At 46.1% G+C, this 13560-nt stretch overlaps 1 protein-coding gene across 2 annotated transcripts in view; it reads left to right on the top strand.

Annotated features, from left to right (window-relative positions):
- The window catches only part of Prkca (protein kinase C alpha), a 401933-nt gene that overhangs the window by 262592 nt on the left and 125781 nt on the right, over positions 1–13560 (top strand). For both annotated transcript variants that reach the window (XM_078041837.1, XM_078041836.1), the window contains exons 4-5: positions 7021–7132; positions 11007–11135. In XM_078041837.1, the coding sequence (XP_077897963.1) occupies positions 7021–7132; positions 11007–11135 (241 nt within the window). The remainder of the gene's footprint in view (positions 1–7020; positions 7133–11006; positions 11136–13560) is intronic.

Genomic DNA, 13560 nt, shown 5'->3' on the forward strand with positions numbered 1-13560 from the left:
TATAACAGGGTGACACTATAGATCAAAAATTAACTCCTGTCATCAGAATGGAAGTTCCTTCACTCTTTCTTAGAAAGGCAACATTCAGTAAGACTGGTTTGTTCAAAGGCAGAGTATAAGTAGAGGGTGGTCCAGGCTGATCCAGCAGCCTGAGAAGGGCACAGGAGCTCTGGCAGTGCCTGAGAGCCCATGTCATAATTTTAGTGATGCCCAGGGTACATAAAATCACCCTGGTTTTTGCAATGCTCTTCATTTTCTCGTTATCAGGTTAAAATAAGAAGTTTTGTTCTCAGAGAGTTAAAAACCCCTGCTTCCTAAGAAATTTCAGATCACAGTAATAGCGCGAGCTTCACCCTTGGAGCAGAGTTTTCAGTGTTGCTTATGTAGTCAGCATGTGGGTGACATTTAGACCCAAGCTTGGCTTGCAAGTGTGATTCATGAGAACACGTCAGATGGTGAGAGCGGGGAATTTTCCTTGGTATTTAGAGGGAGCAGCTTGAGGGAGCCACACAGAGCTTTGGGCGCTTAAGGAAGTCACACCCTAGAGCTTCAATCCGTTCAAAACAAATCATTTCCAGAAGCCATGAAAGCCTGAACCTCGGCCCTCGAGGACAGAGATTTTGGTCCTCCAAGGGAAACATGCAGGGTATTTTGGAGGCACTCAGGCATGGGTGGAAAATGCCAGGCAGGGTGACCTCTAGGCAAAACCCTGCCATTATTTTACTCCTCAAGTTAAAAGGACATGAGAAGCAATGTTTATTCACATAGACATGTCCTCATCACAGAGTGTCCCTGGCCACCTGCCCCCTGGAGTTGAGGTAATATCAGATCCTCTAGAGGTTTCCCCCTGCACAGTGCTCCATCCTTGAAGACTTACCTAGAATATTCCTTCCAGATGGTTCTAGACAGAACAGAGGGGGCATGCAGGGAACCCACAGCCCAGGCACCGTCAAAATTCTGTGCAGTGTGGATCATGGCTTTATTCCTAACCAGTGGCAAAGGGTGGTGGTAACCATTGCTGCTACTGATGAGGATGAAGAAGAAAGTCTTTGAAAAGTCCTGGTGGAAATGTTGAGAGGTGTTTCCCTGGGAGGCTACTGAAGTTGCCTAAGTATTATAAAACTGAGAAACGAGAAACGGGCCGGCAGATGCCTCAATAGGACTTGGATTTTTCGTTGTTTGTTTTTTCCCCCTGAGAAATCTAGATTTGGTTCTGTGGGTGAGATTTCTCTTGCATCTATGAAAAGTGGTTACTCAGTGCCCCCACCCCCAACCCCATATTATTAGGCCGAAGTGTCTGGACTGAAGTTTTCCCTTCTCATTATAATATAATATCAGGCTTGTGGCACAGGGCAGCAGGTTTTATACTCCGTTTAACAAGAGGCTGCCAGTGTCTAGAGAAGTGAAAAGTAATATTTATACGTATTTCACTAAAAAAAAATGCTGTGATCTTGGCAGCAGGGCAGACTTGCTGAACGCCAGCCATTTCTCTGGGGCACTAAGTGCCGTCCAACTTGCCATAACTCCCATATGGGATAGCTGCGAGCAGGATAAAAAGTGCTTTTTTTTTGCTAAGGACTTAGTAATTGCCTTCATGCATGTTTGGTAAAGGTCCAACCTGCAAGAGATAAAATTGTTTTTGAGGACTCCAGGAGAGATTTCTGTTCTCGGGTAGCTTTATGGTCTCGGGGGAGTCTCCTGCATTTCTTTTCCCTTCTTGGTTTGGTTTCCAGGGAGCTCAGAGATCACGTTCATACTCAAAACTTAATGTCCACTCCTGGTTCAGACACAGTGCCAATTCAGCCATGCCCATTAGGGCCTCTCCGTCAGACGGCTGTGTCCATGTGGACATGAGAGAGAGATGGGAAAATGAAAGGTGGCGTGCGCCTCATCATCATAGGTGGCAGAATGTGATAAGTGGCCTGTGAAAGACAAATGATTTGCTCTGGAAGGTCAGACAGTGGGAGGAACAGGGCATTTGGCTCTGATGTCTGATGTCGAGAGAGGCTTCCTGGAGCAGGTGGGAGCCTTCCGTGCTGCCTCCTGAGGTGCTCCGGGAAGTGACGCCTCCACCTGTGGAGGCAGGTAGAAACCACTGTCATAGTGAAGGTGTAGGGGAGAAGCTGGTGCCCCACTGAATGGCAGAGTTCATTGATGTAAGAAAGTCCCCCTGCTCAGAACCCAAGTGACATGAGATTCCATTTCTCGAGCTCTCTGCTCCTCTCCACATGCCAAGGCCAATGTCTCGGCTTGGCACCAGAATCACGAGGCACTCACAGCTTTGTAGGTTCAAACAGCAATTCTTTATTCCCGCTCTCACACCGCCTCCACACAGGTCCAGGGGCAAACACGTTCAGCCGTCTCCCGCACAAACCACCTACTCCACGAGGCTCTCTCCAAATCCCATTTTAATCTCACGAGAACTCAACGGGAACAAGCAGCAGGAACACCCTAATCCCAGCAATAATCTTCAATCTCCAACTTCCCTAAAACCCATTATCTTAAACTGGCAACGCCTTAAACTCAAGGAGCTGGTTACTTCCTCAAACCTGATCAGCTCTAAACCTGGATCCGCCTTGGTCCTTGAGCAAGGTCACCTTATTAAAGCATGCATGCAATGTCCCATCGAATGTCCTCTAAGCAGCATGGGGTACGCTTGGCAAGGAAATTTCGATACGTCATTCCTACTTGGTAATGGCCCTCAGCATCCACACAGGCTCCCTGGAACACCACAGGGTCTTTGTAGGACTCATTTGGTGACTCTCAGGCCCATCGGGGACAGATCAGCCTAGGGGTTCTGCCATTTGCCTATCTTTCCATCCAGGTCCAGCCTCACCTGGAAACCCACATTTCAACCTCTCGTGACCTGGCTGGATGTGCACTGGACAGAGGTCTCAAAATGATTGTTCCGGAAAACTGGCCAGAATGCTTCAGAAACAGCACATATCTCCTTAGATTCTGATTCCACTTTGCAGACAGATCTTCAAACTCCGTTGAGTTTCCATGGTCCTGCCCCTCCACGTGAGATCTAGCAGGTTACATATTTCATGAACAAGTAGCAGACGTTCCTTCGGTATGTTCTGCTTGAGTTTGCAGTATTTACTCTGCCCGGCACACAGTACATTTAACTCATAAGCTGCGCAATGGAAGTCCTTGCCTTGGAATTATGTAAAACCCGGTGGAACCTGGTGGAACCCTGCGCCTGCGGTTCGCTGGGTGATGCTGTAGCAGGGACAGCGTCCTAGTTCCGCTGCCGGGCTGGTTATGTAAGACGTTCTCACTGGGAAAGCTGGGTGAAGAGTACACAGGAACAGGCTGTCCTCCGTTTGCAAATTCTTTTGAGTCTTAAATGATTTCAAAATAAAAAGTTGTTTTTTTTTTTTAAATAGCAAGACAGAATCTAGGAAGCTATCTAGTGTAGTTGTTTTCAACTTTAATTTTAGCAGCAGTCTCCCTGTCTTGCCCAACTCTTGCATCCCCACCCTCAGCAACTCCAGGCTCCTCCTGACATCCAAAGGGCTCTGCGAAATCCCATTTTTAAAACTCCATTCCCAGCCCACCCCTTCAGGGAGCAAAGAAGTAAAAGGAGTCACTTCTTTGGCGTCTGTTAGATGGAACACAGAGAACCTGGGAGGTTTGCACTGCCAGTTGGTCTCTGCAGAGTGGCGTGAGTCATAGCTCTCGAGCCAGCCCTGTGGTTTCTTTTGTCCGAGGAGGTGCGATTAATTAGATTGGAGAGGAGTTTCCATAGTCCTGCCTTCCGCGCCTGTGGTGCGGGAGATGGAGTCGTCCTCATGGTTGAGACAGGGCATGGGGCAGTCTGGGCTGGAGGCAGTTCACCGTTTACTACTCGGGACGATTGCCAAGCAGACTTCCTCAGAGGGCCAGGCACAGGGTGCAGGGAAGGGGAACACAGGACCCAAGAAGTCCCCTGGCTCCTGCCTGCTCAGCCTCCGCTCTGACCACCAGTGAGAACTGACACTGGCTTGCTTTCCTCTTCCTGCCCTTCAGGCCCAAGTCACAAAGTACTTTGGGCAGACATTGGGCACCTCGAAGTTTACACCCAATATAATAATGATCAATTTGTCCAGAAATTTTGCAAAACCTTCCTCCTGTGTTCCCTCTGTTGAGCCTCACTGTTAGCCCATGACACAGGTGGATCAGTTTTACTTTGGCTTTATGGATAAGCAAGGAGACTTCTCCAGGGTCGCAGAACTTGTGCCGGGGCTGGAGTCAGAATCCTGGTACATATCCTCTTTAGAAGAGACTCTCATTCCAAACAGAGACCTCGGCTGTTGGAAAGTACCTGCTCACACTGGAGGGCCCCCCAGCGCATGGTGGCAGTCACTGCTGTAGTTCATGCCACACTCAGGGCCCGAAGGACTCCAGGACTTGGTGGCTCAGGTGGAAGCCAAGGTTTTCTCTCTCGCTACACCTCCCAACCATTAGAGCCCGAAGACGCCATGTGGGTGTCAGATGAGGAGGATTTAGGTTTTCCTGAAAAGTGAAGCACATGGTCTGCGTGCCTCTCCAGGAGCCAGGAGAGAATCTTTGTGACAGTCCACTGGCAGGACGGCCACCCTGGAGCTACCGGCACACACATACTGCAGAGGGCTCTGTGTGAGCTGCCACCCTTCATTCCCCACCTCTTGTTGATGCTTGTTTCTGTGGTGGGGAGTGGCTCTCCTACTCCCTCAGCCTCCTCTTTGCCTTCCACAGTGGAGGACACAACCTCCACCGTCAGCTTGGGTACCACTAATTGGCGCTGACACTAGACTGTCCCTTCAACATTCTGCTTGTGTCCTGGGAAATCGGGGGGCATCTTTAATGGTGGGAACTAGGGCTGCATTGACAGCTACCACTTGCCTAGGAAAAATAACCTCTGAAGGAGGATGTTGACATATATATATATCGAGAGAGAGAGACATTTAGAAGGTAAACTAGTGACCTGCTTCACGAATATTGTTAATCATTTACACATGTATTCAGCTAGTACCTGTGAGGCACTTGCTAAATATCTGTCAAATGACCTTCTAAGTGCTGGTTCTCAGTCTTTAGCACGACTTTGAGCCTCGGCGTCACCTGTGGTGCCTGCCAAAGCACAGACCAACCCTCCCCTGAAGCTTCTGATTCAGTTGTTCTGGGGAGAAGCTAAGTAATGTGCATTTCTAACAAGTTCCAGGAGGTGCGATGCTGTGCCAGGGCTGGGGTCAGCAGGCATGTCAAAAACCATCGTCTTAAAGCTGGGATTGACAAGCTTCCTGAAAAAGCCAGTCGGCAGATATTTTAGAATCTGTGGCTGGTACAGTCTCTGTCGTAACTACTCTGCCATCTTAAGCACAGAAAATGTGTAACTAAATGAGCATGGCTGTGTTCCAGTAAAATATTACTTATAAAAATGAATGGTAAATTTATTTTTTTTAAATGTGTTGCAAATTTAAAAAAAAGAAAAAGTGCCAGATTCTCATTCTGGGTAAATTGTTGAATATTTTTAGGATGATGGTCAGATGGTGGTCAAACCCTAGCTCTGACATTCATGAGCCATGTGACTTTGTAACAGTAATTAATCTCTCTGTAAAATGAAGGTAATAATTATGCAGAGAAAAATAGGGGAAAAGCACTCACTTTTTTAATACCTTTATTTATTTATTTATTTATTTATTCATTTATTTATTTATTCATTCATTCATTCATTCATATGTAGTGCTGAGGATGGAACCCAGTGCCTCACGTGTGCTAGGCGAGTGCTCTACTGCTGAGCCACCACCCCAGCCCCAAGTACTCGCTTTAGTCACATCTAGGTGTGCATCCCTGTGTGGTTTGGTAATCTTTAGGCTTTTCTGCACAGTGATGTCTTCCAGGATTTTCCAATCCATGTCTTTAAAAAGGAATCTTAATCACCCATTGGCACATACTAGGCTTACCCTGAAATCGCCTTTGGAATTTCAGTAGCTCGGAGATCCTTAGAAAGTCGAAAGCCAAGAATGTCCTTCTTCATGTCTCTGTGTATTAAAGAAGAAATTGACCTTGACATGTGTAAAAAGAAGCTCTTGATCTGCTCTGTCCCAAACCCTGCCCTCTGCAGTCTTAATTCAGTGGGTGCCAGTGCTGTCTGTAGAGCGCCTCAATCCACAAAGAGAGAGACTGGGGAGGAAGCATTCAGAGAGTTAATGAGCAGGTCCCAAAGGTGCATGTTGAATATGGAATTGGTTTGTAGTTCAGATAGAGCATAAATTTCTTTCTGCTCAGCCTCTTCTTTCACACATTAGTTAATGGAAGCTCACCTCTTCTAGGCGCATGGCTCTCCCCAGGCTTGAGGCAGGCTTCCAAGCATCTTATGCAGATGGGTTTCTTTTGTCTTCATAACAACCCTGGAGAAAATAGGTGCTGTCAATCCCCCAGTAGGCAGATAAGGGGGATTGACCACATGTGACTTGACCACAGCCATACCTCTGGAAAGAGCAGAGCCCTCTTGAACCACTTCTCGTGGTAGGAGGGAGTAAAATGCAGTGGCCCTAGGGACATCTCAGTGCGTTTCCAGGGATCTCCCTACCCCGTTGGAGTTCCCCCATGCAGAGGTGTGTAAACTGTGGAGAGACTGTATCCAAGCAGGAAGAGGTCCCCATTGGTTATAGCATGTACCTGGTTCACAGGGTGATGTTTTTCTGGAAACCTCATCCAGGAGATTTCCTGAAGGGCCCTTTGGTTCCATTTCACAAACACGCCTCGTGACCCTGTTAAGGGCCTGTGCTGTACCACAGCCTGTGCTGGGTGCTATGAAGACATACCAGATTCTTTAAACCAGTGCACTTGCCCTACGGTCTTTGATAACACTAAGTGGAAGCCATAATTTGGGAGGAAAACCTTGGTGGGTGCAAATCGTACCCTGAAAACATGGTAATAGTTACCTTAAAACATGATGCGGCAAAATGCCACCACCACCCGTTTGTGTAACTCCAGAGAATGGCACCTCGTCTGTTGTGCTAGAAAGGATTGACGGTGTGCTTCTTCTCTCCGCAGGACCCCAGGAGCAAGCACAAGTTTAAAATCCACACTTATGGGAGCCCTACCTTCTGTGATCACTGTGGGTCACTGCTGTATGGACTTATCCACCAAGGGATGAAATGTGACAGTAAGTAAGTTTTTCTCTTCCAGTAGATGGTGAGATGCTGTGGCTCGTACCCAAAGTTTAGTGAGCACGGGAAGTCCGGTAACTTCTCAGTACCAGCACATCAACAGGGAGAATTCGTTCATATAAAGAGCTGGCTAGAAATGTGTAGAAGCTCGCCACTGTCCAAGTTCTACTTATTTGCCTAATTATGAACCAAAAAAAAAAAAAGTACACTTGGTTTATAAATGAAGTTAGTAGGTGCCGTCACCTCTTTTTCTTTTTTTAAAGGAGTAGAAGTCTTCAGTCCTTGTAAAATGCAGGCTAGTCAAACCCCAAAGAAGGCTCCCCACCTCCAGATTCCACATTTGGGTAGGCTTCAAAATAAGCTAAGCAACCACAGTCATTATCTTCCTCTGTCTCTAATTAGTGGGTGGACGATGGAAAAATCCAGTAGGCTCTCCTTAAAACCGAAGCCAGAATGAACATAAATACAAGATAGCATCTCTCTTAAGTTCACTCACCCTGCCTGTTTATGAACAGATCAAATTTATATCAGTCCAGTTCAAGATAAAAATCATTGAGCGCCACTGACGGAGAAGACAGATCCCAGGCCCCTCTCCTCTCTGGTCTCGGATAGTTCTCTGACAAATACCAGGAGGAAAGAAGAACAGCTATGGAAACTCTTTGCTTTGATGATTTTTAAATTATGAGATTCCCCAGGATGTTTGTTTAAATAAAAGTTAATGCTTTTAGGACATAAAAAGGCAATTATGAGTTCCATTTTTCTAATAGGCAAATGTTATGGAAATTTCAGCACATTCTCATTTGCTAATGACCACTGTAATGGCCCAGAGTTTTGTATTTGTATCCCACATGGAGCAAACACAATATTAAAAAAAAATAAATATACAGAACACTATAGAGTACATGGAATGTGGAATGGGAGGTATTTGCTTTCTGAAGTGGTCCAATTTAACAGCCTAATGAAAGTTCTGTGATCATCCAGACCAGAGGCCTTCCATGCTTCAAGAATTGCTAGGTTTGGGCTTTGATTGTGGCTCAGTGGTAGCACTTGCCTAGCATGCACAAGGCACTGGGTTTGATCTTCAGCACCACATAAAAATAAATAAATAAAATAAAGATATTGTGTCCATCTACACCTAAAAAAAATTAGGAGAAATAAAAACCTCTAGGATTCCAAAGATGGTTTTCAAGGATTTTGCAAGCAGTAATTCTAAGTGCATTTTAAATATATGTTTAACTATTTTAAAACTTAGCACAAAAATAAACAGAGAGACACTGGAGAGCTTGTGTTGATGACCTCATTCATGGGACGGAACTTGGCAATCAGCTGAAGAGTCTAAGGGCTGGCATGGCATGCCACTCGGCACTTTCCCATGTACATGTTCTCTTCTGTATGAATGAGGGTTTATAGGTGCTGTACAACTTTAATTAAATATAGAAATGTCATATTGTGGTCTCTCTGAGATACCCCCTAGTCCATTTTCTGTTGCTAAAAAAAAAAAAACCTGAGACTGGTCATTTATAAAGAATAGAGGCTTATTTGGCTCCTGCGTCTGGAGGCCAGGACACCCAGGAGCTTGGTGGCAGCGTCAGCTCAGCGTCTGATGAGGGGCCTGCCTCTTGCTGCGTCACAGCTTGGTAGAAGGCTCCTGTGGAGATACAGAGCAAGCTGCTAGCTCAGATCTCTCTCCTCCTCTTATGCAGCCACTAATGCATCCTGGGCGCCCCCCCCCCCTCATAACTTCAGCCACTGATTCTCTCTTGAACATTAAGTCAGCATTGAGATGACTCTGGGGGTGACATGTCTGACATATTAACTTTTGGGGACACATTCAAACTATAGCGGCATCACCCAGTATCCCCAACAGCTGGTTTTAGGGTTTTGTTTGGATAAAAGGACTTTATTGGTTCTCCTTGAATGTCTTTATAACGAGTAAGTGGTATAAATTTGAATTTATTTACTGCATGTCTGCTAATAGCACCCATATGTTATATTTGTTAGGATTCAGCTTTAGATTTTGCTTGAAAAACACATTCCATTACTAAAAAATAACTGAAAACCACTGACCTGGATCGGTGCTTCTTTGTTTTGCTTTAAGCCCTTTTCCCTGGACTTGCAGAGTTTCTGGGGATCCTTCCTGGAGGCAGGAGAAGGAGGAGGTGGGCACCAGGACCCAGCCCCTGCCTTGACTTCTGCAGACTCAGTCTCTCCCCACGCCCCGACTCTTGCTCCTGCTCCTTGTCCTGTGTCCAGGTCCACTGGTGGGGAAAGTTAGCTACCACTCATCTAGACCAACTTCTTTGTTTGCTGAGTAGGGAATGGAACGAGAGACAGCAAATAAACTTCACAAGGTAGAAAAGCCAGTTTGAGCCGGGTGTGGTGGCACACACCTGTAATCCCAGCAACTAGGGAGGCTGAGACAGGAGGATCACAAATTCAAGGCCAGCCTCAGCAACTTAGTAAGACTCTAAGCAACTGAGTGAGACTCTGTCTCAAAATAAAAACATAAAAAGGGTTGAGGATATGGCTCAGTGATAAAGTACCCCTGGGTTCAATCCCCAATACCAAAAAGAAAGGAAAAAAAAAAAGAAAGAAAGAAAAGAAAAGCCAGCTCAAGGTAGAACCAAGACAGGAATACACCCATGCACTTTCCCTTCCACACCCTCTTTGCTGCCCATATTCTTTCCAAAGCCTCTCATTTATTTTCTTTAAATTGCCAATTCTGCTCAGGCACTTGAACATATGACGTTGTCAACTCAAGTTATATTAATAACACGACTTTTCAAGAGCCTGTGTATTGGCTGGGTGCAGGCACAGGATCTGGAAGAGTTAGCTTCAGAAATAGAAGCCTCACAGAATCCGCTCTCGTGAATCAACTAATTGTCCTTTCCTCGTTGTGTCCCTTATCCTGATTTCCGTGTTTAATCATAGCAAATATGCATTATTCATGACGCTTTTCCTCAGTTTGGTTTGCATGTTAAAATTAAACACTGGATAGGAAAGGGCTTGGGGGCCCCCACCTTGGAGGCTACAGCACAGCCTCGCTGTCTTCCCTTGGGGGAGTTTCGAGAGATCCTAGCCTGGGCAGGAAGGCACCAAGGCAGAGAGCTGGACCACCTACCCAGCCTCGCAGCGGTAGCTGGTGCACAGGGATCTTTAGGGGCCTCTTTAGTTCATTGCAATAAGACTGATCTCCTTTTATCCTCCCCCTGTCTCACCCACATCATGTCAGCTGTGTGGCTTATGCCAGGAGTGTATTTGTTGTACTTGGAATAATATTTAAATATTTGAAGACAGGTTTAAAATATCAAACACAAATTCTTGGAAAAAAAAAAAAAGAAGAAAGAAAAAAAACCACAAAGACAACGTACGTACACCTTCTTTAACATACAGGGTTACTTGAGGAAAAGAGAAATTTCTGAATTTCCCATCCTCAACCCACAGATTGTCACTTTCTCAGTGTGGAGCTCAGAAAGGCAGAAGGAATTCTTTGGCAAAAAGTATCCTCTGTTTAAAATGTGCATATTGTATGCCTGTGTGTACATAAGGTATTAATTAGCCTGAGCTCTGGGCACACTCACCTGCGTGGATTTTGTTAAACGTTTGGAGCCGTCACGGAACACCAGGCTGGGGTATTTTGCTTCTGTGAAGTCGGAGTAAATATGGAATGGGTATTTTAAGGATATTGTCACTCACACAAAGCCCATACTGGAAAGGACATCTGCTAACAGTTCTTCATGTCACCAACAACATTATAGCGAAGTATCGAGTCAGGGGTAGCTCCTTCCCACTTCTGCTCAGACACCAAAACATAGAGGAAGCCATGTGAGCCATATGGCCAGCCTGACCCTTTGCTCTCTTGATTCACAGCCTGCGACATGAATGTTCACAAGCAGTGTGTGATCAACGTCCCCAGCCTCTGCGGGATGGATCACACAGAGAAGAGGGGGCGGATTTACCTGAAGGCAGAGGTCACCGATGAAAAGCTCCATGTCACAGGTAAGGCATGGTGGTCCAGGAGCAGCACTTGTGGTAGGAGAAGGTCAAGGTAATGCCAAGGCAGGGTGGGGGCTGGGCCCATAGCATCAGCTTGGAATCATCAACATCTAGAGCCCTGGCAGACTCAAGTTAACACGTGTCTCAGAAGACTGGTCAGTATACCCAAATTCCTGAATATTCAGTGTCATGTAAATGTCATATAAAGTTACAGCCACCATGTAAATAAAAATAAATAAAAGGTATTGTGTCCATCTACAACTAAAAAAAAAAAACTAAAGAAATGAAAAGGAAGGAGAGAAAGTTCTAGAAACAGTTTACTTTGGAAAACATCCTCACTTTTTTTTTTCCTTTGGAAAATAAGCATATTTCCACCCAGTACCATGTTCTCAGATAAGAATACAGGGAAACCAAGCAAAAGATCTTGAGGTATGACAAGGAGAGAGACCACGGCTGCCTCTGGAGGACCTCATGGGACAGAACTACTGTAGCCAACAGTCAAGAAGGAATTGTGAATTAGAGGTGAAATTCCTCATAGACACAGACCCCCCTTTGTCTTTTGTGTTTTAGAGAAGCTTCTTCATTTCTGCACACCATTCTGGTTGCATCCTTGCACTGGGGGAGGTGGGCGGGGGTGGGGGGAAAGCTGCTCAGCTCATGGCAGCTAAGAAGCAGAGAGAGAAAATGGAAGGGGTTGGGGACAAGATACAACCTTCAAAGTCACACCCTCAGCGACCTACCTTCTGCAACCGTGCCCCACCTGCCTAGTTTCCACCACCTCCCCGTAGTCCATTCAAATGATTAATCCATCAAATGGATTAATCCACTCATGAGGTCGGAGCCCTCATGCTTCAGTCATTTCCTAAAAGCCCCATCTCTGGACATGGCCCTGGGGACCGAGCCTTCAACACATGAGCTTTGGAGGGACATTCCAGATCCAAACCATAACAGCCCCTGTGACCCCGGCTCTCTGCCCAGAGGAAGTGGGGCCCCTTGGGGACCATGAGCTGGGCTTTGAGAACATTTGCAATGTCACAGGCTCACTCCTGTTTCTCCCTCTTTTTCACTATGGCTCCTGCATTGTCAAAGCCAAGAGCTGGAGGCAGGGAATATGCAGTTTAGGAGGAAATGACCATAAGACCTGGTAGGTGGAAAGAGAGCATCTAGCAGGAGGCCTATAGGGTAAATATTGCCTGCATGTCCTCACTTTTTCCTCCATTCCCAAAACTTCTGCTGTTGGCAGTAATGTAGACCTACAGGTGAATAGTCAGAGTTTGATTATGGGGTTTCCAGGTAACACTGTAGGACTTGCTATAAGGCAAGAATGCCTGGACAGATGTTTAAGTGTCGTTCTTTGTGTTTCTGGATAAAGCAAGACATGTGCTGTGAATCCTGTATTCGACTGTGCCTTCTCCTCAAACAAAAGCAGCAACCACACTGTGCTGCCTGTTCATCCAGTCTCTTCTATAAGCCTCCAGAGTCTTGTAGAGATAAGCATGCACAGGGGCACAGGCGCCCTAGCTGGGGTGGCACAGAGATGCAAGTGAAAGGTCAGATCCCACCACACGGGGGCTCATGTCCTGCTAATCACCTACCCATCCCCAGGAACTGAGCTGGACTCACAGATGTAGAAACCACCTGAGGGTTCATCTCTTTCAATGAGATGGACAGGATGTTTCCCACATGATAACCAGCCAGCATAACTTATGGCAGCCAGCTAGATGGTGTCTCTGGAGAATTAGTTTAAAAAAATTTTTTGTATATATATAGTTCTACTCTAGGAATGAGAATGCAGAAGTAGTTCAATAATGAAAATGTCTTACTCCCTTTGAGCTGCCATAACACATTACCTTATAGTGGACCATCTATAAATAATAGAAATTTATGTCTCATAGCTCGGGAGGGAGGCTGAGAAGTGCAGGATCAAGGCACCAACAGATTCAGGGTCTGGCAAAGGCTTGCTCTCTGCTTGACAGGCAGCACCTCTCGCTGTATCCTCCCATGTAGAAGCGGGAGGAAGACGGTGCCCTCATGGCAGGAGGGCAAACATGCTCCCTTTGACTTCTTTTACAAGGGCAGTGATACCACTCACGAAGGTGGAGCCCTTGGGACTTGGTCATTTCCCAAATAGCCTCTCCTCACAACATCCTTGCACTGGAGATTAAGTGTCAACATATAAAATCGGGACAGACACCCATGTTCAGACCATCACAAACAGTAACAGCAGCAGCCCACACTATTGGGTGGTTTCCAGAAAAGGGCTGCTTCCTAAGCACTTTCCACGGCCAGTTTATGTAAACGTGTGAGAAACTTTGCTTTATGGTCTCACTTTATAGGTAAAGAAACCAGAAGCAAGGCAATATGCCCAAATGCAGACTGGGAAGAGAGAAGGAAATGGCTCCAGGTCATGGGTAGAAAGTGCTGGACA

The sequence above is a fragment of the Ictidomys tridecemlineatus genome, chromosome 3 (assembly GCF_052094955.1).
Source record: "Ictidomys tridecemlineatus isolate mIctTri1 chromosome 3, mIctTri1.hap1, whole genome shotgun sequence".
Lineage (NCBI taxonomy): Eukaryota > Metazoa > Chordata > Mammalia > Rodentia > Sciuridae > Ictidomys > Ictidomys tridecemlineatus.